Source organism: Cupressus sempervirens, chromosome 6 (assembly GCF_028749045.1).
Source record: "Cupressus sempervirens isolate cs-2001-9-10 chromosome 6, ASM2874904v1, whole genome shotgun sequence".
Classification (NCBI taxonomy): domain Eukaryota; kingdom Viridiplantae; phylum Streptophyta; class Pinopsida; order Cupressales; family Cupressaceae; genus Cupressus; species Cupressus sempervirens.
The window spans coordinates 135,783,954-135,809,631 of record NC_143123.1 but is presented as its reverse complement, the minus strand read 5'-3'; the positions used below and the strand labels follow the sequence as shown (position 1 = coordinate 135,809,631).

At 32.4% G+C, this 25,678-nt stretch overlaps 1 protein-coding gene across 6 annotated transcripts; it reads left to right on the top strand.

Annotated features, from left to right (window-relative positions):
* The first annotated feature begins 1,129 nt into the window (after window positions 1-1,129).
* Window positions 1,130-20,365, top strand: LOC149551591 (beta-glucosidase 16-like). 6 transcript variants are annotated; one of them, XR_016353314.1, is made up of 10 exons: window positions 1,131-1,353; window positions 1,430-1,499; window positions 1,581-1,639; window positions 2,090-2,161; window positions 3,983-4,035; window positions 19,416-19,483; window positions 19,575-19,640; window positions 19,728-19,817; window positions 19,917-19,982; window positions 20,076-20,365. XR_016353314.1 is itself a non-coding variant. In XM_089789711.1 (5 exons), the coding sequence occupies exons 1-4, from the start codon at window positions 1,213-1,215 to the stop codon at window positions 2,111-2,113; spliced, it is 294 nt and encodes a 97-aa protein (XP_089645837.1). In that variant the 5' UTR covers window positions 1,131-1,212; the 3' UTR covers window positions 2,114-2,161; window positions 2,553-2,933. The 6 variants fall into 6 exon arrangements, 1 of the variants encoding a protein (XP_089645837.1); XR_016353313.1 differs by having other exon boundaries at window positions 3,966-4,035; XR_016353312.1 differs by having other exon boundaries at window positions 3,677-4,035.
* Window positions 20,366-25,678: the final 5,313 nt, after the last annotated feature.

Genomic DNA, 25,678 nt, shown 5'->3' with positions numbered 1-25,678 from the left:
CAGGTTACTAAGCGACGAACCATCAAAGTTCAATTTGATTCATCCAGTATCAAGAGGGTCATATATTGTTTGAAAGTTATGATTATTATTTTAAAATACATTTATTACAAATTCAAACATAATTCATATGTAAAATATATAATGATTACATATCATTTTTGCAATGATTGAGAATTTTTATAGTAACAATTTTAATTTAGCCAAATATGGCTAGCAATTTTTGTTACCTTTAAACGCAAATTTTGCGGAAGATTTTAGAATAACACTGTGCATGTAATTTTGATTTTCTTAATTGATTGTGGGCTTCCCACTTAAATTATTTAAATATATTATAAAGATATTTTTGTAAGGAATCTAAACTTGAACTAAAGATGAAATATATTTTCATTAACTAATTTATATTTTTTTATCATTAGTATCCCATTATATAATGCACACACGTAAACTCAACTATTAACTACCATTCTTTATAACCTTTATGACTATAATTTATAATAATCATCATTATTTGATTAAAAAAACCTATTTAACTATAACAATATCACTATGTTTTTGATATTTTTCCTAAAGATATCTATGGTACCATTCATATAACTTGGACGATTTATCCTTCATATCCATTGATTACTCTCTAGTGATGCATGAAATATTGGTACTTTACGGTAAACAACCAACCAATTATTGTCAAAATATTGGTACTTAATGGTGAAAATATAAATCGTAAAAAGTTTACACATTATGGTCAATATATAAGGTAAAGGCAACTCTCGACGTACCCCGTAGAGTGTGAACTGTGGTGGTGATTGAAGGTCTTCGTACTAAAATATTCTTTTTTAATTATTTATTGGTTTGTTTTGAAACATGTTCGTAACATGGGCTCGTAATTCAATCATCAACTACCATTCAGCGGTAAACACCACCGACTGCTTCAACTTCGGATAGAACTTTTATTTGTCTCTTGATTAAGAAGTTCCATTTTCAATAAACTACAACACACGTAATCGAGACTATGGATCCATTTATTTCTCCATTCAAGCTGCTTGTTTGGTGCAATTTCAATTTCAAATTTTAACAATAAGTTGCAAGGATAAGGTGTGATGACTTTTTAACCGTTGAAAATTGTAATATTTGAGTTGGGTTCTTATCTTGGAACTTTCCAAGGAAAAAAATGAGCTGGTTTTGAAAATTTTAGTTTTGAGGGTGGAATAGATCATGAAGGGAAACGCGAATATGTCGAAAGTAGTAATTGTGATTATGATCATGATGGTGGCAACAGTTTTAGGAGAAGTAAATATTGATAGAACAAGCTTTCCTCCCGGATTTATTTTTGGAACCGCCTCTTCTTCCTATCAGGTTCGATTCCCCTTTATTTAAGTTGTAATTGATTAATACATTTTTTTGAATCATTGAACTAAAATCGGGCTTATAGGTGGAAGGTGCGTACATGGAAGATGGAAAGGATTTGAACAATCGGGATGTTTTCACTCACACTCATCCAGGTTTGATTATAGGTTTTCATAGTTTAAAGTTTTGATTTTTTTAATTTTCAGTTATATTGATGGGGAAGATTTGTGGAACAGGAAATATTGCTGACAGAAGTAATGGGGATGTAGCTGATGACCACTATCATAGTTACAAGGTATCTAAATACAATTATGCAACTGGTCTCTTTGGCTTTTTTATTAATTGTAAGTTAAGAAGATCAGATTTCCATAATCTATGATAGTTATGGTGCTTAACTTCTGAATTAGATTGTGTTAAGATTTTTACTATCAACGTTTCAAATCACACTACGTGATGTACCATCAGAATGAAAGAGCAAGAGATGTAAAACAACGTGATTCGAAACGTTGATGATAAAAATCTCAACACAATCTAATTGATAAGCTAAACACCATAACTAATTGAAAGTTTTTAATTAATGCAATATAAGAAAATATTGATTTGATGAGTTCTCTTGGGATGGACTCCTATCGATTCTCCATATCCTGGTCTCGAATTCTTCTAGGTATATATTGTCTATGGTATAAATTCATATAGAGGGATCGATCTTAATGTTATTCATTTGTACTTGATATTTGTGATAAAGATGGAAGTGGAGCTGTCAACGTGAAGGGAATTGAGTTTTATAATAATCTCATCAACACTCTTCTGTCAAAGGGTATGTTTCTGTGTGTATGGAAGCTTCTATTTTTTTTTTTTGTGGGGGGCGGGGGGGTTCTTTATAATGAATCAATAGGAGTCTTTTTATCTCCATGCTGGGTCTTCTGTCATTGGATTAATTTTCTTTGTGACCAAAAGTTTGTTATAGTCTATATGTAAGGGTGTCTATTATGCTTCAAACAGAATGTATTAAAAGTCAAAAAAGAAATTTTATTAGATCTACGGTGATTTTTTTTTTGTTGTTTTTTATTACAAAACATATAGATCATGAAGAACAAATGCTAAAAATTTCAGCAAAATCTATTGTATTTTTTATGTTTTCATATTTGATAGCCCGTAAATAAGCATTGCTAACTTCTTAAATGAGTTTGACTAAATTGTCGTTGCAGGGATTGAACCATTCATGACATTGAATCATTATGATCTTCCACAGCAATTAGGCCCCGTTTGGTTGCTAGCATAGAAATAGAAAATTAGAATAGAAAAATGGAATGGGAATGGAAATGAGGAATGGGAATAGAAATAGGCAATTCCAATCATGTTTGGTGCACTTGAAATTCGACTGAGAATATGTTAATCTATTGTTTGGTTGTACAAAAATAGAATAGGAATAAGGTTAAGTTTTTTATAGTTACAAAGGAATAATGAGGTTTGGTTTTCAATCTCACATTTTTCTTTTTCTTTGATTTCATATATAGTTGGATTTACTATTTGTCATTTTCATCACTTTCAGACACTCTAATAAAAGTATATTACTTTCATTTGTAAAATATTCGAGAACCTACTACTTCTGGAGTGGACAAAAGGTAGGGGTGAAGATTAAACACAAAAATTAATAGTTACACAATAGTTTCCCCTAAAAATGAATGGACAAGGCAAAGTATCACCTAAAACATGTGATCTATGTTTATTTTTAATGTTTCAATTAATGTTGGTTTTGTTTTGCAATTTCAAAAGGCTTATGTACATGACAAGATTAAAAAGGAAATAGGTCACCCAAAAAATGAATGTAGAGAAAACAAGGTTGAGTGGAGGGATCACAATAAGAAGGCCCAACATAGGGCTCAGAGAACCCACATTGCCACTACACACTATGATCTCTATCTACACACCATAATCCTCTCACCACAAACTATGATTTTGCAATTACACACAACAACTTTTTCACTATGCATCATAATTGTGCCACTACACACCATTATGCTCTGAGTATGCATCATACACAATCAAAGAAGAAGAAAAAATCCAAATGTCGATTTTGAGAAGAAGCCCAAGGAAAAGGCCCCTTCCAAGGCTAAAAACAAACTCAGGTTCATTTTCGTAGACAAAAGGTTTTCTCATATTTCTATGTTATACAATTGGTAAAAATTGAAATTAGACCTTAATGTGAAAGATTGAAATTTTTTTACATGGCTTCTTTATCAATTCTTTGCTTCAATTTTTTTTTTTTTTTAAAGTTTAAAGCTTTAATTTTATTTTATTTATTAAAAAAAAAAATTGTCTTCTTGTCTAGGCAAGAGGCGAGTGGCATCAATTGTTAGATGGCATGTTTCATAGGCATATGAATGCATTTTTGGCTAGGCAAGAGGCGGGTGGCATCAATGTGGAGATGTTGTAATATTTTGCAATTAGGGATTGTGATACTTTATTTGCAAGTCACCTTTAATTATAAGTAATCAAAGATGTTACAATGATATTGCCAGCCAATTTTCCCTCATTTTAAATATGTTTTGTTTTAGGTTTCCATGTTTACTTGTCATTGACTCTTTCCACTTTTCACTATAACCATTCAATGCTCTCAGAGTACAATTGTGTGCAGCTTTTGGAAGCTACAAAAACTTTCTTCAAATAGTGGGTGTCATCATTTACATGGTAAGGGTTTTTCTTACCAATTTTTTTCAAAGTAAATTGGGAATTTACAACAATCTATTAGGCATAAGAGTTTTATTTGTACATCACTTTTTGAAAAATGGATCTTGGAAAATGCTATAGACTTCTCATTAACATAGAGGAGTATTTAAACCATTTCTTTGAATGGAGGGTTTTATTTGTATGCTTGAGGGACATTTACAATATTTCTTTGATTATAAGGTTTTGTACACTTTTAAGAATTATTAAAACAAATAAATATTAGGTTTGAGTTGTGGAATGGTCTGATTTTTTGAGTATCAATTTTTTTTTTTTTTTTTAATGTTAGAGTTAAAAGTGTAAATAAAAAAAAAATTTCTCTCTTTATTCATTAGTGAAAAAGTTTCTAATTTCTAGAGGTATAACTTGGTTGTTAGATTCATCTACTATATTGCAAAACAAGTTTTCTTCTGCTTTATAACTGACTTGCATCAATTTATTCTTATATTGGTAAAGCATTCTTTGCCCCTATCAATCAAATTGTGACCAATTTTAGCATATAGTTAATCCAATCCCTATATATAAATATTTTCATTTCATAGATAGGTTGTCTTATGCATGGATATTTTTGAATCCCTGACATGTAGGCTATTGTGGTATACAAAAAAAGGTAGCACTCATGTTGATTAGGAAAAGGCTATGAAGGAGTTTTATATGCTAGGCCTTATAGATAGTGTCAAAAATAACATCCTACAAAGCCAATTTGGAATCCATCTAGGGTTGATCATAAACTTTTGTATACATGATGGTACGCCAATAATTATTATAAGTGCAGAAGTAGCAACTCGCCATCCACCTCCATCACCCTTAAAGGTATCCTTTGGGCCTATAGACATTTCAAATATCCCAAAAGAAGGAACAAATTAAATATTTCAGGTTATATATAGAAGAGAATCTATAAATTCTCCTAGCCCTTTACATCACTAGTTTAAAGAATAGAAGAAAATGGTCACATTTTAGGTTGCCAATATTAAATATAATTTTTTGATTGCTAGGTCTAAGAAACGTTAGAGATGACATTAAGACCAAAATTTGCATTGATAGATCAGGAACTTTTGTTGTAGCATCTAAAAAAGAAATAAAAATATTGCTAGGAGTGTTGTATTTACTAAGACTAGGCCTTTCAAGTTAAAGTGATAGATGGGTCACAAGTAGTATTTTCCAAATGCTACTAGTGAACTAATAAGAACCAAATTATCTTTGATGGTATTTTCTCTCTATGTAAGATTGGTGGAAGAAAAAATAATTAACCATTAGTAAACCATATTTATATGTTCTTCTACATGAGGGTGTGTTACACCTCTGAGTTCATCATGCATGATTTAGATATTTTATCCATTATTTTGTTTTGTGCTACTTTATTTCTTGTATTTTTTCTAAGATAGGTAATGATCTTGCAATATCTAAAATAAAATAAAAGACAATCTTTAGATTGTAAGAGAAATTTCACCTAGATCAATGTTAAACATCGAAGATGTATTGAGTGCATTAGAAGTATAGGATGCAAGTTATATTCAAATTATTCATGGATAAGAAAAATATTTGAATGAGTACTTCTAAAAACTATCAAACATGTATATTTGGTAAGGTTTCTGTTGGAAACAACAAAATTCATGCATTTTCTCCATAATAATATTTTATTATTACTAAAAATTGATAGAAAATGGTTTTTGAATGGTGTAAAACATGTTCCCACTTTTAAATACAAACTAATTTTTGTAATGTCTTCATTCTTTTTTTGCTACAATTTTTGAACTCAACACTTTGTATATAATTATTTATTTCCTTTGTATCAATGGACATGAGGTTGCACTGGTGTCCTTATTACAATTTATTCCTTTAAACTTAAAACATAGACCACTACCACAATTTGATAAGTCTGATTTCAAAATTATTACATCTCAAGATATTGAGTACACTACTCTCGTAATGCCCCGCTAGGGAACCTGAAAGAAATTAACCTAAAATATCACTAAGTTTGCCAAACTTTTTTTTTGAATGATTAAAAAAATAGTAGATAACATAGCAGAAGCATTAGCTCACATATGCATACAAACAATCCATAAATAGATAACTTCTCTTAAGGGTTCCCTGACATTGAATCACATAGATAAATTTTATTAATACTAAATATAATACATAACAAAATCCACATCATAGAATAACCACAAGTATGAATCCAATGAAATAATATACAATTACATAAGATGCCACATGGCATAACTAGAATGCATAATCCTCCATTATAAAATTCACATGGTATGAAAAGTTCAAAGAATATACATCATAAATAAATAAAACATCTCATAAGATCTCTAATAATCAAGTACAATACAATAGAATATAATCATCAAACATAAACACAAGATCTGAAAGAAAGGAACAACTAAATAGGTACATCTAGTAATAGCATCTAGCTATTGGATGAAAATGATATAAGAAACACTACCACCCGACATCATGGAATCTAAATGTCCCACCCCCACCATACTGAGGAGATAATCTCAAGTCCCAAATAAATAACAAATTCAATAGTCATAACCAACATCTAGGTCAAGTAAATCTTGATATAGCAATCTATCTCAAAGGAGCCAAGACACAAGTAACATCTAAACACAAAGTCTAGAAAGATTGATAGGAAATCTACTACGTAAGTGGGAAAGTTTCATTGCATGAGCCAACTCTAAGGTCATGTTGGCAGCCCCTCTAAACTCCAAACCCCTAGTGACTCTATGCAATACAATACTGGGGGTCAAATTGAGATGGTAATTTGCAATGGTGATATAATTCATTGTCATTTTAATGGGTTTTTTTTTGCAATTGTCCCCGACATCATTGCAATACCAAAGTTGGCATCATAATTGTGATGCCCTCACGAGCATAAATAAAATCAAATAAACACGACAATTATTTTCCATTTGTTTTGATTTTGGAGATAGTTGCGTACAAAAGAGGTGGCTCTAGAGCTATGAACATTGTTGTGGCACCCTTGTGGTCAATGCATTTGGTTGATGTACCCTCATGATACTTATATTTTGTTATCGTGCCCTTGCTCTATGATTTCATTATCATATCATGTCCTTTCTCAGTGATTTTGTTTTCATGTCATCCCCTTGTGCTATGATTTCATTGTCGTGTAATGCCCTTGTAATCTATGTACCCTAGCTCTATGATTTTTTTCAAGGGAGAAAAGGGATACATATATAAAAAAAAATTCTTTTTCTTGTAACCATGTATGTCTTTATATTTCCTTCTAAACATGTATCTCTTTATATATTTAGAGAGATCTTTTTTAAGGTTCTTATTACATATATGATCCAGCTACATACATATTCTAGAATTCAAATAATAAAACAATAAAAATCACTCAACTCGTGCTAAATGATTTACCTCAAGATCCTACACAAAAATAATGCAAACCATAAAAAATGGACTAAGTTCATAAGAAATTTTATTAAAAGATAGTATAGTAGATATTTTTAGAAAGAAACAAGTCGTAACCAATTAAATGGGTCTTGTTTCTTAGTAGTTGGGTTGATATATACATATATTTAATTGGGTTATGGCATCTATAAGGGAATGAGCCTTGTGATTATGCATATGTATTTGGTGGATTTCTTTCTTGCTATATATCTCTACATTTTTTTGTCATTCCCTTGCTCTACAATTTGGTTGTCATTCCCTTGTGATCTTTGTGTTTCATTTTCATACACTTGATCTGTGATTTTGGTGTCATGCCCTTGCCTTGTGATTTTGTTTCCTTGTCGTGCCCTTGCTCTGCAATTTTATTGATGTGTTGTGCCCTTACTTTGAGATTTTGTTTCCATGCCCTAGCTCTGCGATTTTTTTCAAATGTATGTAAATGTTGGTTTCTTTTCCTTCTAAATAGGTATATCTTTGTATCTCCTTTTGAACATGTATATTTAGAGATCTTTTTTTAAGGTTCTTACTACATATTAGCTACACAATAGAAAAATTGATCCAACTGCATACATATTCCAAAATAAAAAATAAATAAAAAATAAAACTCACTCAATCCGTGCTAAGTGACTTGCCTCAAGATCCTCCACAAAAATAATGTAGACCAAGAAAAATGGGCAGAGTTCGTAAGAAATTTTACAAAAGATATCATAGCAGATATTTTTAGAAAGAAACTAGCTGTAACTAGATTCTTTACAAGCTAGTTCATAATCTTTTTCAACAAGTTCTTCACAAACAATTTCAGATTTTTTAGAATTATTCTCTTTCATATTATCTTCATTCTCTATAACTTCCAAAGATTGACCTAGAAAGGGAATCCCCCCTTCAAGAGTTGGAAGTTCATTATCCCATTCATGAGAGAATTTTTATTATTGAAATCTATCAAGATGAGAAATTTGTTTGTTAATACTGTGTGCATCTTTTTCAAATTCAAGAAATATAACATCTCTAGAAATAACAAATTTTTAATTCTCCTCATCATATAGATGATAAGCTTTGGAAGTAGTTGAATATCCCAAAAAAAAGCATATTCTACTCCTAGCTTCAAATTTATTTCTCAATTGAGTAGGAATAAAGCATAACAAGTGCAACCCAAAAACCCTAAAATGCTTGACACTTAGAAGATGGCCATGCCACATTTCATAGGGAGTTTTTCTTTGTGGTGCAATAGTAGGACTTCTATTCTTTATGTAGACAACACAAAGAATTGTTTCTCCCCAAAACATTAGTTTAACATTTTAAAAAACATCATAGATCTTACCATATTTAAGAGTGTTCAATTCATACGTTCTGCTACACCATTCTACCATGGGTTATAAGGAATAGTTATCCAATGCTTAATACCATTTTCCTACAAATATTTATCAAAATCTTTAGAAGTGTACTCGCCACCATTATCACTCCTTAGGGTTCCAATATTGAGTTGAGTCTCATTTTTAATCCACAAATGGAAATTTTTTAAGGTATCAAAAGCTTGAGATTTCTCTTTTAATAAATAAACACAACACATCATGGTATGGTCATCAATAAAACTCATTATGTATTTGTTTCCATTTTCTGATGGAAAAGGCATGTAGGCCCACACAAATCTGAGTGAATGAGACCTAGCTTTCTAGAAGCTCTAAACATAGAATCATGAAAAGGTTGTTTACTGTGTTTGCCTAAAATGTAAGCATCACATTGAGAAAAAAAATTTGGGATAGCGAGAAGTCCTTGAATTCCATTTTTTTTCATAATTCTAAGACTATCATAGTTAATGTGACCAAATCTTACATGCCATAACAAGATGGAAGATATATTACCACCATGCTGTGAGAAATTTGCATAATTCTAAGAACTTGATGAAGTACCTTTCAAATATAGAAGTTTGTCATCTTCCACTCTAGTCATTACAATTACATTATCATCATCTCTTCTAATCTCAATAATACCATTAAACATATGTATTGAATGACCTTGTTGTCTAATATGCACAAGGGATATTAAATTTCTCTTCAATTGTGGAAGATAAAGAACATTAGAAACTATGTAATCAGCAAGACCTAGTAATTTAAGTCTAATAGATCCAATGCTTGAAGAGTTTAACTTAGATTTTTTAGCAAAATATACTACTCCATCCACGTGATCATTGAATGTCTCAAAAAAATCTCTTCTAAATGTGATATGACATGTGGCTCTAGTATCTAACAACCAAGTATCATTCAAACTAGAATTTGAAGTACTAAAAACTTCTTCAATCCCAACGTTACAATGTACTAGAACATAATGTGCAGATTCAAGAGGGTTACCTCTGTCTAGTGGCTTCTCCTTCTTGTCACAAATCTTCTCCCATGGAGCTCAACAAACATTGGAACTATGACCCATTTTTTCACATCTAAAGCATTGTATAGATTGTCTCTCTTTTTGTTGATAACCCCTATGCTAGTGTTGTGGCTAAAAATATTGTCTATCACCTTGATAATTTTTATTCTGCTTGCCTCTAGATTGTCTTCTTCCATGACCTTTGTTGCTACTTTCATGTTTGGAAGGCTCATATTTGGATGTTTGCCCCTATTGTTTTTGTGCCAGACACAAAGTCTCAGCATTTGAAAGTGATTCTTTCTTCCCAAATGTTTTTTCCCTCTCTACAATCTTCTCCACAAGTTTGTCAAATGTTATATATTTCATCTTTTCACTAGCTTGAAGAGATTCAATATAGTGTGAATAGGTAGGATAAAAAGCCTAAATAAAAGTAGTGAGTTGTAGATCTACTTTTACACCTATGGCTTCAATATCATGAAATAAAGCCCTAATTTCAGAGGCTAACTTCATCGAATCATTATCTTTCATTTCTACGTTGAATAACTTAATTAATAATTGAATGATTTCAAGTTCTAAATGAGAATCATACAGATCTTTGAGTTTCTTTAATGCTGAAAATGCACTCTTACAAGAGATTATATGTCTACTTACCTCTTCCATAATGGAGGTAGCAATGAGAACATAAACATTTTTGTCTTTACTCTTCCAGATGATGAGTTTCTTTTCGTTTGTGGGTTGCTTTGGCTCTTCATTTTCATCTTTTCTTTCACAAATATCATCCCACAAATCATTAAAAATAAGAGTATTTTTAACTTTTTGAAAGCATTCATGGTGATTCTCTTTTCCAAAAAGAACTATTCCAACGATTAAAATTAAAGAATGCATTGGAATCACAATTCAATCACAATTCTTTTTCTCCAACAACTTGGCTCTAATACCACTATAACAGGCCCAAAGAATATATAAAATTACACATGTACACTAATTGATTTATTAGTTAAAAGAAGTGAATATATACAATCTAAAATAGTTCAGGCAGTTGAGTAAAACTATATAAATAGTTACATAATTAACCTACGAGAAAACTACTTCCTAAAAAATAAATAAACTAAAGATATCCTGAAGGATTAGTTAGCAGTTTATATCTTATCTATCGTATTCATTAGAGACTAGGTTCTAAATTTTTTATTTCTTCTTAGTGTGGGGTATTAGATCTTTTTAGCAAATAGTCTTTCTATTACTTTTCTTGGATATCAATTTGTTGTTATGAAATGGACTTGAGTTATTACTTAATGAAGCTTCCTATCATAGATACATACTTTGTATCTCTCAACTTGCTTTGAAGTTGAAGTAATTCTAGTTCACTATAAATTATTTGGTTGTATTCTTTTCTATCTTTTTTGAAGTCAAGATTGGCGGGGGGGGGGGGGGGGGCGGGGGCGGAGAGAGAGAGAGAGAGAGAGAGAGAGAGTCTTTTGAAAATGTGTATTATTTGGATACTTTTGACTACTTCTAGCTCTACAATATTCAACATGTAATGACCAATTTCTTCAATGTAATTTCTCTCACTCTATTTTCTTATACTTAAATACAACTTGTTTGAGTTTTCTTTGACTTGGTAATCTCTAATACAATTTTTTTTTTTAAAGGCTTGCAAAATTAAAATATTAAGTATATAATGGAAATTACTTATATATTATAGAAATTATTTCAAATGTCAATAATATTAGCTATTAAATAATTGAAATAGATATTAGAATATTTGTAAATGAAAGAAGACAATAAAATTTTCATTTCGTGTACTTGTGTTACAAGTGTTCTTATAAATGTTAATACAAGTTAAATAAAAAATAAAAAATAAATCATGTGTTCTATTACTTTTCTAAGACTAAGTAATGAGAATTATTTGAATATTATTATCAATATTTTTTTAACAAATCTGATCATATTTTCTACAAAATTTTAAAATATTCATTAGCTATAGAAAATTTTGTTCATGGAACCACCTTCTTCCTTAAAACTAGAACTTAAACTCTCCTCATGAAAGCCTAACAATGCCTTAAAAAGCAATGTCATTACCCCAATAGAACATATTTATTGTGAATTTTAAAAATTTATATATAATTACATAATAATTTCACATAAATTACAATAATATTGCTAATAATAGTAACTTGGGTATGGTTGTCTTTTCATGTTATAGCACCTCCACTTACTTAGAGAAGTGATGCTTCATTTTGTTGGTTAGCCCTTTGACTTGTGGATTGTTGTGTGATACACTTTTCTTGCTGAGGAAGTTCTTGTACCACATTGCAGATAGCTTTGGAATTCGCTTCAGAGTGGCTTAATCAACATAGAAAAGCCCAAAGCGTTTAGTGTAGCCGTGTAACCATTCGAAATTGTCCAGAATCGACCACACATAATATCCCCTCACGTCTGCTCCTTTTCTGCAAATAAAAACATTCAATCCACAAAATATCAATCAAGGTAAAGTATTGCCTAGTGTGAGAACACGAATTGTTATAAGGGCGTTTTATAGACACCTTATTGCGGATGCCAAATATGTCAGATAGCTTTCTAGTTGTTTGATTCTTTGTTCATCATTCAAAGCATCTGCCAATGGGGCCGACGGATGATCTTGTTGAGCATAACCTGTGTGCACTTCCATTGTTATTACAACAAGTAGAAGTGCTCGTTATTGGAACAAATGGATTCATACAATTCCAACGCCATCAACACGTAAGTGTTAATTATTGAACTTATGTATAAAATAAATGCATATACATACCATTTTCTGTGATGATAATTGCAGGATTGTTGTATCTTTCTTTAACGTGCATTACAATTTTTTCCATTCCATATGGCACAACAAAAAATCCCTCCATGCCCGTCTGCCACCATGCCAAATGCCAAATTTATGATAATCATTATAAGAGAAAAGGGAGAAAAGATGAAGATTAAAAATTGAAAAAACATACCGGCTCGCCAATGGGTACTCCGTCTCTCTCACCTGCAATCGACTCAGGACTGAATAAGAATCCTTGTCAACAAAAGTTTTATAGATAATAAAGGTCTATACTTTAGAGATCCACCTTACCAGTTGTATAGACTAATGCATCTTGACAGTTCTGTATTTTTGAACAAAGCGAGAAGATGCAGTCCTTGGCATATGATGTTGTGTAATGGTTGATGCCGATAAAATCATATGAACCCTTCACTTTCTCTGTTATTTCTTTAGGAAAAGTAGGGAGGCGCCTCCCTAACATTTGGCGCATTTCAGGAGGATAATCCCCATAAACAATTGGGTCTAGAAACCTTCACAAATATCAACATAATTGACAAATTTCCAAAGCTCAATAAAATAAGGCAAGTTTATACTAAACAAAGAGCAATGTAGTGGTGCTATCCTTAAACATCACACACTGATGAAGAGATTAAGCTTGGAAAAATAAGTCAACTTTGACTATTTAACACTTTTAGCTTGAAAATCAAATCTTAGTATGTGATGTTGAAGCCGGCCAAATGTGATCTAGTCTAAACATATGATTGATTAAAATTCAAGGAGGACCATTTTCTTACCAGGCCGTATCAAATGCCAACAATCTTTCGACAGCTCCCTTGTCATCTGGTATATTCCTGAGAGGCTCATACCATGAAGACTGTATCACTATACCAATTGACCCTCCCTGCTTCCTCTGCAAATTTACGTGACTAATAATTATTGCTCATATGCTCAAAATGTACATAAATACATCACAAGTTCTAGCATGAATTATGGATCGGGAACACCCTCTAAACAAATTTTGATTTTTGATTTCTAACCTGATATTTTGTTCTGTAGACGTCAACAGCTGCTACATGTGATAATATGACATTATGACCGGCAATGTAGGGTTCAATTTTAGAATTGCCATCGGTACAATTCCCAAAGGGCCAAGAACAGCGACAAGGGGGATAAGTTCCCGTAAGATAACTAAACTGGACAAATATATTGGGCTCATTGAATGTTGCCCAGTATTTCACTCTGTCTCCGAATGCTGCAAAGCAAACGTCTGCAAATGCTTCGAAGTCCTTTCTGCAATGCTCTCATACTAGATTATGATATTATACTTCCCTCAATAAGTGCTACTTGTTATAGAAAATTAAGAAATGGATAATGATATAGATTATAACTTACATTACGCGGGGATTTAACCAGCCCCCATATGAATCCTCTAATTGCTGTGGAACATCATAATGATTCACTGTCACAAATGGCTCAATTCCTACAACAATCATAAGTAAAATAAAATTTCCAATGCTACAACTTTGGATAGCTTAAACATCATACACTAAGGTTTGATAAATTAAAAGTATTAAATAGTCAAATTTATCTTTTTTTATAAACTTAATTTCTTCTTAATATGTAATGTTTAAGAATAATAACACATAAAGATAGCAACATACCCTTTGACAGAAGAGTGTTGATAAGATTGCTATAAAACTCAATTCCCTTCATGTTGACAGCTCCACTTCCATCTGTATCACAAATATCGAATAGAAATGAATAACATGAAGAATAATCCGTCTGTATGAAATTATACTATAGGCAATATTTACCTGGAAGAATGCGAGACCAGGATATGGAGAATCTATAGGAATCCACTCCAAGGGAACTCATCAAATCGATATCTTTCTGTATTATACCACCATTTTCATTAACTAACAATTGTGTTCTAAAAGGCTTAAATATCATAGACTGTTAAATAGTCAAAATCAATTTACATTTTTCAAGCTTAGTTGTTCTTTTAATATATAATGTTTAAGAGTGACCATATTTGAATACCTTGTAACGATAATACTGATCATCAGCTACATCCCCATTACTTCCATCAGCAATATTTCCTATACCACAAATCGTCCCCATCAATATAACTGAAAATAAAAAAACTCAAAGTCTAAACCACTAAAACTTATAATCAAACCTGGATGAGTGTGAGTGAAAACATCCCAATTGTTCAAACCCTTTCCATCTTTCATGTACGCACCTTCAACCTATAAGCCCGATTACTTTATCTTGATAAATTAAACTTACGTTTAATCAAATACAACTTAAGTGAATGGAAATCGAACCTGATAGGAAGAAGAGGCGATTCCAAAGGTAAATCCGGGAGGAAAGCTTGTTCTATCGATCTCCACATCTCCAAAAACTGTTGCCATCATCATCATAATCACAATTACCACTTTCGACATATTTGGGTTTCCCTTCAAACGAATTCAAGAATATGATGCAGATGTTGGTAGTTGAAAAATTGGCATTTTTGGGTTCCTTCATTAACAGTAAAAAGAGGCTATTTTGAGGTAGCCTTAAAAAGAACTAAAATTGGAAAGAGTATAGTCTCAATCCACAGGAGACAGATTTATGATTGGAAAGAGTCTACTTGAAAAAAAGACGAGCCATCTTCTCTCCTCTCTCCACGAGAAGCATGTTTAACCTTCAAACTGTAGCGAGCAATTATTAATTGTCTGGACAAGTCAACCCCTTTTCATTTAGTTGCATCCACTTAAATAGTATTTAAATTCATGGAGTAGTTGTTTATGGTTTCAAATTAGTTAATAAATATAATTACATCATCAAATCAGCTGACATTTGTCAGTTGTGTAGCTGTTTCCGCACAATCTGAGGTGTTGCTACCGTGCATTACATGTGCTTATAAAGAAATAATATAGGTCGTAGACTTCGATCACCACCTTATTATTATAGGATGGAGAGAGATAATAATAAAGATTATTATGATCAATCATTTTCATAAAGGTAGCGAGTGATGAGAGAGGTAGTGCATCACAATTATAAAGAATAGTGGTTGATAATAACTATAATATATAATGTGATAACAAATGAATAAATTGTTTTAACTACATTGCATAATGTGATATATTATGATAATAAAAGAATAAATTATTTGATCGAAAAATACTTTTAACTAAAATTTAGATTCCTTCCAAAAATTAAGGAAATCTTGAAATTATATATGTAGGTGGCACATAGTCAATTAAGAAAATCAAAATTGCATATCTAGCATTATTCTAAATTCTTCTTCAAACGTTGCACTTAAAGTAAGAAAGTTAGCTAAACTGTATTTAATTAAATTTATTTATTTTTTCTATAGAAAACTGTGAATCTTTACAAAGTTAATATGTAATGATTATATATTTTCTGCATGAATTATATTTAATTTATGAATAAATATTCATTTCAAATAATAAGGATAACTCTCAAATCATACGTCAATGTTTAAATCTAAATGTTGTCACACTCTAACTTTCATTTCTATAGGTTTCAAAAATCAATTTCCATATTCTTTCGACAATATCAAAATAATGTGAAATCAATTTTTAATGTTTTTAGGAAAATAAATTTATGTTATTATAAATAATGTCATCTATCTAATAATTTTCTACAAAAATATGCCATATACACTCATCACTTTTTAATTATATGTAAGATTTCATTAAAATTATTATGGCTTCCTTAAAATAAACTTAAGTAAAACCACATAAAATGATTTTAAATAAATCAATTTGATATTGGTTGATCCTCAATTACTACTATATTCTTTTTTTTGGAAATTTCAATCTCAATTCAAATAATTATTTTATGGCTTCAATGGGTGAGATACAAGGGTTGGACTAATCGAGTTGATCAAAACGTTGAAAGCTTTATAATGAATTTGATAAGAGTGTTATGGAAAATATTTCCTATTTATCAATTGATGAACTTAAAGGAATTCATAACGAATGGTTCATAAGGTGCAACACTTGTTGAAGGTTTACAAGTGGGTTTGTAAGAAAAGTGGTCTTAACCTTGGAGGAAACTTCACAATTAAGCATGTTTGAGCTGAAGTACTACCGGGATGGGTGGCATCTTGATAACTCTTGGTGATTAGCCTCTAGGAGCATCACCTGTAAGTAATGAGTGCCAAGTGCTTCATTCATTCTCATGAGAGATGGGTTTTTGTAAACAACTACTCATGAAACATGGTTCAATAATTTTGACTCAAAAGATACATAGTTGAATCCTAATAGCAATATGGTTATTTAACTTATTGTAGAAAATATCTCCTTTTAATCACTTAATGAGCTTAAGGGTCTTTGTGATGAATGGTTCATAAGGCACAACACTTGATAAGGCCCTTCTAACATCTCTAGAGTTGAGGTTGCTTTGAGACTTCTTTCTTTCACTCGCTAACAATTTGTGGATGGCATTGTGTTTTTTGGTTCTACTTTGGTCTCAAAGGCTATTACCTAGAAAATCCTTCTCTCAATGTATGCTACATTGTCAGGACAACACACTAACTTTCAAAACAATGAGATCTTCTTCTTCAATACTAGGCCTAAAATATAATTAAGAATCTCACTTGTGGTGGAATGTAACATAGTTACTATCTCAAATATGTATCTTGGTCTCTTATTCTCTCCCGTCAAACCTTATTCTTTATACTAGAACAAGATTCTTGATAAATTCCATAGGAAGTTGGTTCGGTGGAAAGGAAACCTTCTAAATTTGGGAGAAAATTTTCTTCAGCTTAAAGCATGCCTTCAAAGTATCCCAATATATTTTATGTTATTTTCCCTAATGTTGGATAAAATTAAAAATGCACTAGAGAGAACCCAAATAAAAATTTATTTGGTCTAGTGGTGAGGAAAAGAGGAAAATGACTTTGGTTAGTTGGAATCAAGTCTACAAACCAAAAGGGAAAGGGGGTCTAAGAATCAGAAGTATAAGGGGAATGAATAAAGCTTTGGTTACTTAAGATAACCTTTCTAAAAGAGGGTTTATATTTGCTAATAGATGTGTGTCATGTGAGAAATAAGTAGACTTGATAGATAATTTTGTATGCATTGTTCTCACACTTGTGTTCTATGGAGATTAGTTCTATGGGAGGTATAGTTTGATCTACTGATGCCTAGTTCTATCAAAGACTTCATCTCTCTCTAGAATCACCCATCTTTTCATTTCTCTATTTCAAGGAATCTTTGATTTCTAGTTTTACTTGTTGTGGCCTAGAGTATTGAGAAAGAAAAAAAAATAGAATCTCCAAAGAAGAAAAGAAGGAAAGGGTAAGTGCACAAAGTTGTGGTGTCAAAAAGATGACACCCATTTTATTTTTTCTAACTTTGAATAGTGCGTACACACTTTTTAAAACCCCAAAATATTATAAATGGGCTACAAACCCGTAGCCCATTCATTTTTTCATCATTTTGCAACTTCCTTTCCTCACAGCGCATACATGAATTCAACAAATTGAAGATTTTTGCCACTTGCCTCGTCAATATGCCTCCTCATCGTCAAAGTTCAAAATCATGATCATGCCATATCTTTTCTAGCATTCTTTTTGCATTTTTTTATATGTTTTTGTATTGTTTTATAAGTTTTCTTCAATTTTGCTTGAAATTTGTTTATTTATTTAGATTGAAATTGGTTTCTTATCAAGAAATGTGAATAATGAACTCACAAATCCCCAATAAGATCAAAACCAAAACCCTCAACAAGATCCAAACCAAAACCCTAAATAAGATGAGAATCAAAACCCTTCACAACAAGAACAAGAAATTTTGCAACCTGCACTGATTGGAGACCCTGCTCCTGACACACAAGACAACATAATAAATGAAATAGAAAGAGGCAAAAATGAATTAGAAGCACTGATTGGTAGGATGAAATCTTTTGGACAAACCAATCCAATGAGAGCTCAATTACCATCCTCCCTCGAGTCCATTATGACCCACGTAGCTTCTGTTAGTGGTCAGTTAGATATTTGGCTGGTTAAGAGGGATGAACAAAAAATATAATATGCAAACAAATTATCATATCAAGATGTAAAAAAAAAAGATCAACCAAAAGGTAGCATTTGTGCATTGTTTAGAAAGCTTGGTGAACAAAATATTGTTAGAGAGACAACCAAATGGTTCCCCATTCATTGGTGCATACACAATGTTATTAGAAATAATTTTTTGGATAGATGGTGGATGGTTTTTGATGCCCCTTCCTACAATAATCACAAGGTCCCAATGTATTTCTTAAGGAAATTGTATTGTGAGTTTGTCCTTGGGGAGATCCTCAATTATTTTGATATATTAGAATCTCAAGGTAGAGGTGGGGGGTCATCATTTGAGAGGTCGGGGGCACATCATGACCCTAATGTAGTTAGGGCACCTATGGTCAAGCCACAAGGTGAGCATGTGACTATTCCTTCAGTTAAAAAGGAACATGTAGAGGCCAGCACTTTAGGGACTATTAATGCTTTGATGCAAACCCTCATTCATTGCACGAGTCCATTAGTTGACAAGGAGCCTTATGTTAATCATGGTCACATGTACACATCATGTGCATCCTTATGTACATTTGGCAGTCATGCCAGAAATAGTGTGGATGATGGGCTAGTCACCGATCAGTTCCTAAATGAGACATTTGGCATTGACACACAAGTAAATTATAATTATAATAAACTAATTTGATCACATTTCATATGTATAGTGAATGACTAATTAATTAGCATGTATTGACATTGTTCAAAATTCAGGGTAAAGTGTTGGCAGCCCTGGTAGTGATCCCTCGGCCCCATTTTTTGTCCCATTGATGAGTCCAGAGGTATGTATCAATTTATTCATTTAAATTAATACATATACTTATTAAGTAATCATATGAAGGATTGACAAAAAAATTTATGCATGTGCATCAGTTCTCTTCATGACCATCAAGATTCACTAGGGACTCTGAGCCTAGATGTGATATGAGCTTTGTAGAGGTACATTTGTTTCATGTTAATTTAATTCATTTGATTATATTGTTTCATGTCTCATATTACATGTAATGTGTATTGTATGACATGCAGCTCTTGACATCTGAGACTCCTCCTCATCTTCAGTAGTCCATCAATCGTGGAGTGGCTACAGCTATGGCTAGTTCACAACCATTGACTAAGGTATGGAAGAATTTTCTTGGTTTTAATTATTGTTTATAATAGTTAGTATCGAATTTCTATTGTTATTTATAAGTGATTATATTGATTGAATTGTTATAGGGTCTTGTTTCACCTGATCGTCCACAAGCATTTGAGGTGGACTTGCAGAGCGACTATTTGATGGTGGTAAGAAAATAATTAATTTTGTGTGTACATATATTTGATTTCAATGTATAATAATTATTGATTCATATCTACTTTTTTTTGTATCAACTTAAGGTAGAGAAGAGCCTCAACAAGAGGATGAGTGAGCATGTGAGGAAGACCCCATCATTCCCATCATCTCCCTCCACACAATGACCAAAGACCTCTAGAGATTTTTTTCCTTCCCACGAGAAGATATAGTTGATAAACACACATGTATAGGCATCAACAGACGTACATGTTGGATTTTATGTCAGTGGACATATTCAATATACATTTGATGTATATATGACATTTTATATTTGATGTATGATATTTATTTGATGCATGAAATTATTAGACTTATTACATTATTGGTTAATATATTATATGTTTGTTCATGTATGACATTGTTGGTTATCATAATATATTATGTGTTTGTTAATGTATGACATTATTGGTTATCATTTTATATTATATGTTTGTTCATGTATGACATTATTGGTTATCATAATATATTATATGTTCCTTCATGTATGACATTATTGGTTAACATAATATATTATATGTTCGTTCATGTATGACATTATTGCTCATCATAATATATTATATATTTGTTCATCTATGACATTATTGGTTATCATAATATATTATGAGGTTGAATAGGTACTTGTATGCACGTACCCAAGTACCAGGTACATGTATCCCAAGTATTGGGTACTCGATGGAGAGCATCATAGCTAAGGATCTTGATTGAGATTTTGGATTATTTTTTTCAATTTTTTGTTTGTGTATCAGCTTGTTGTTTATCAAGCTTAATTTAATACCTAATCAATTCAAAACTTTGACAGAATATTGATTAACAATAAACTTTATCACTGTTCAAGCATAAGTTTATCATTTCCAAAATGTCATCATCATATGATTTATGATCTTGTTCATGTTTAAAGTTTTCCTTCTGTGTTATTTGTTTATCAAGCTTAATTCAATACCTAATCAGTTTAAAACTTTGATACAATATTGATCAACAATAAACTTTATCAGTGTTAAAGCCAAAAATTTATCATTTGCAATATGTCATTGTCATATGATTTATGATCTTCTTGTTCATGTTTAAAGCCTACCTTCTATGTTATGCATCTAAACATTTATCATAAATTATTATTACAAACATATAACAAATTTGAAATTGAAAACAATACATTACATTTGCAAACTTTATCATTGTTCTTGATTTGAAAAATCATTGTCATGACTCATAAATTTAGGTTTTCTATAAATATAAAAGTATAATTAAAAATAAAGTTTGACATACCCAAGTACCCCTATCCCCTATTATAAAAAATAGTTGTACCTATACCCGTACCCATACCTATACCCTAAGTACCCCAAGTACACCCATTCCAGTGCAACCTTGTATATTATATGTGGATCTTGGTGTTTTCTCTACACCTATGTGGTCTATAGGATCTCTTGCTACTTAGAACATCCCCTGACCTTGCCCAACCTACTCACCAAGTTAATTGATCCAAACTTGCAGCATCACTCCCTTACTCTTCTAGGAACAGTATCCCTCCAAAGATTTTATAGGTCTACTAGGGTACCACAACACTCCCTAGTCCAACCAAGGTTTCCATGATGTCCTAAGGTGTTACTAGAACACTTGTACTATGCTTCAATGGATAACAACAATGGGTTTGTACCTAATTTCAAGATTTCTTCACAAAAGGGCTACAAGGAGAGCCCATAATTAGGCCTCCACCCAGATTTCTAGGGCCAATAGCTCCTTTTTCTTAGAGTTTAAACACCTCTAACCTTAATAAAAATTGATATATAGGACCCATGCTCAAATATTTTTAGGGTCTTGGGGTGCATACAGGCCATACAACAAAAATAGAAAAATTGAGGCTTTGGTAGGGTTTTCTTGGCTTCCTATTGTCCCCACTTTTAAGAAACCTTCCACACTTCATCAAGACTCCTCCCCCACAACTTAGAACCTCCTCATACCCCTCTTCAATCTTGTAGAAGGGAAAGTCTTCATTCTTCAAGCTTTGCTCTCAAGAGCTCTTTCTTTGCTAATAGTCCCTAGTCAGGCATTGCCTAGCTTGCCTAGGGCTTGGTCAAAGATTTCTTTACACTCACTTTCAGGGATCTTATATGCATAATATAATACATTAGGGTCTATAGCCTTGAAATCCAGAAGACCATGGAATTTCCATAGTGGAGACAAGACTTATAGCCCTTTCATGATATACAACTCCAAAACTGGTAGCAAATAGATATCTTTGAAGAAATTTACAAAACCTTTCAAAACATGGTCACAAACTATAAGTAATGCATGAAAAATGGAAAAAAAACAGTAAGACAACTACAACATGCAACAAAATGATAATATCCATGTGATTTTCCTCCAAACAAGATTAAAAACTAGTAAAATCTATGCTAAAATAGTCACAATCTACTGCACACATTCCAACAATACAGATTCGTACAAGAAATGAGTTGCCAAGCCTTGATTAGGGTTCCTACAAGTAGAAATAGGTTGCTCCTCAGGTTAGAAATAGGTTTTAGGGCTTTTTCAAAACTTCTTTACAAAGTACATGAAAATATTATACCTATGTTGGAACCCAATATTGGTTTTCATGACAAGAAAGAAGATATTCTTAGTCAGTTAAATATTCTTGCTTGGTAGTCTAGGAGAACTCGAGAAGATTAGCATAGAGCTAGTAGAGTTCTCAGGAAGGAAGAAGATATAGATGATGTTCTTAGACAACTAAAAAAACAAAGACAAAGACAAAACCAAATAACTTCTAGAAACCAAAAATCCCAAATATCTTAGTTTGTTAACCATTGTTGGGAAAATTGGAGTTTGTATTCTCTAGACAATACAATAGATCTCAAAAAAGGGAAGGTATCCCTTATTCTATATTTCAATAATTACAAGATCTTAACTTCTCACCAAATCTTATAGGATCTAGGAGAAAAGAAAAAAGTAGACCTTCATCTCCTTTGAAGGAAACCCAGTCAACTCCCACCCTACTATTTGGAAAAATTAAACTTTACATGGGACAAATCTTTCCCTTGAAGTCACTATCTCAACTCTAATCACTGCAGTGGCTCGACCATGGGGAGCTTTCACCTCTTAAGTGCTAATCTAAACAACCTACCCAAAGGAGCTAAGGAAATCTTGCCCAAGTTCAATGGTAATTCTTATCGAGAGAAATGTTTGTTGACTCTACAAATTGTCATCTTGAATATAAAATTGACGTAAAAAAATACTGTGATATCCTCGTAATGTCAGAATATCCTTCATGCACTATTCCAACAAGAAATCAACAGATCCTTAAGAATCAGGGCAATACATTCTACCCAAAGTAGCTAAACAAAGGTAAACATCATTTTCATTCAACCTTTGGTTCAAAATTTCAAAGTTCAATGACTCCAAAATCTCATTTTCTATAAAAATGTATACTTTTTTAATTTATCCAAATCTTTAAAAAATCCCCCCTGTGAGTACCTTAGATTGAAGCCTAACAAATTGGATAAGTCGATTGAATATGTCATAGGTCATCAATTTGTGCCTAAAGTTGTTGATAAATAATTAACTAATGTTTTATCTGTAGAAATCGGTCAAAATTATGTAGTTCATTCATCCATTGTTAAATTTGAGGCTAAAGTTGGTTCATATGACAAATATGTCTCATTAAATATGAAGCTTAAACCATTCTATATTTCTATGTTCATACACAACCATAAGATCAATAATTGTATAATTGACTCTAGGGCCTCTGACAACACAATGCCTTGTATGTTCTGAAATCCTTAGATCCACCCCCCTCCCCCCTAACTAAAATCTTTGGTAAATGGTTTTTTATGGATTATAAGAAGGCCCCCCTAGTACAACAAATAAAAAATGCTCAATTTGCATTAGCCACTCATCTAGGCAAGACAGTAAAGATAACTATTTTGGTTCCTAATATCCTAATTAGTAATGACATGTTGAGAAAGAGTTTTTGTAGGGACCTAAGAGGAAAAGTTAAATTGGATTGGTTCCAAGATACTATACTAGTGGGTAAGGAAATTGTGACACTCCAACCAAATGGAAAGTCTATGTATATTCATATCATCAAAAGATCCCTGAGCTCAAAATTTATGCACTAGGGGTTAAATTTCTAACTACATTATTTTAGGAAGGGAAGAGGTTGTTGAATCTAAACTTAATAATAAGGATTCCCTATAGGATATTGAGTTCAATGGCATCTATTCATCCAATAGTATAGGAGTTGGTGTAGTGTTGATATCACCACAAGGTGATAAATTCCCTTATTCTTTTAAACTAGAATAAAAAACAACACAAATACAACAATGGAGTACAAAGCCTTGTTGGTAGGTATTGTTGAGCCTTGTTGTTAGGGGAATATTAAATGTGAAAAACCCAAGGGTGAAGAAGTATCAAAATAGGGCATGGGATGAAGTAGAAAGATTTGATGATTACCTTATTACCATAAAAAAACAACATGTTCAAAATGATGTGTACGAACACCCCTTTACCTTCTATTGTGAGTCTCCATTATTAGACGAGATGACATATCCAGTTGCCACAGTCAAAGATCACTACCCTATGGCATTTAGTGACCCATAGGGATGCTTTGGTTTGACATGCCTGAGAACATCTGAGCACTCAAAGGGATGGGAAGACCTTGGGGCTAGTGTTTAGCTAGCCACCCAATGCTAATGGAACAGACAGTTTGATCCCATGACGAAAGGTGAGAGAGATTTGGCAGTTGGAAACTTTGTACTAGCCAACACTACAAGTTTCAACATCACTCGAGATGGCATCACAAAATAAAAATGGAGTATGATCTCCAAAAAGTGAGAGAGGTTATTTTAGGTCTCCGCAACATGGTCCTATAGGACCTAGAATCGCATCCATACCTCACACAAGCTTTGAGATATGCCCCATCAAAGATCACTGCCCTATGACATTTAGTGACCCTTAGGAACATTTTGGTTCGATGTGCCCAAGAATGTTCAAGCATTCAACAAGATGGGATGAGCTTGGTTCTAGGGTTTACTCAGCCACCTAGAGCTAATGGAATAGATAGTTTGATCCCATGATGAACGATGAGGGAGATTTGGTAGTTGGCAACTTTGTACTAGCCAACAATATGAGTTTTAGCATCACCTAAGATGGCATCGCAAAATCAAAATGGAGTAAGATCTCCAAAAAGAAAGGGATATTATTTTAGGTATCCACAACATGGTCCTATAGGACCTAGAATTGCATCCATATCTCACACAAGCTTTGAGATATCCCCCGTCAAAGATCACTGCCCTATGGCATTTAGTGACCCTTAGGGACATTTCGGTTCAGCATGCCCGAGAATGTTCGAGCACTAAATAGGATGGAATGAGCTCGGGGCTAGGGTTTGCCTAACCACTTAGAGCTAATGGAATAGAAAAATTTGATCCCACGATGAACAATGAGGGAGATTTGGTAGTTGGCAACTTTGTACTAGCCAACACTATGAGTTTTAGTATCACCCGAGATGGTGTCACAAAATCAAAATAGAGTAAGATCTCCAAAATATGAGAGAGTTTATTGTAGGTATCTATAACACGGTCCTATAGGACTTGGAATCACATCCATACCTCACACGAGCTCTAAGATATGCCCCATCAAAGATTGCTACCCTATG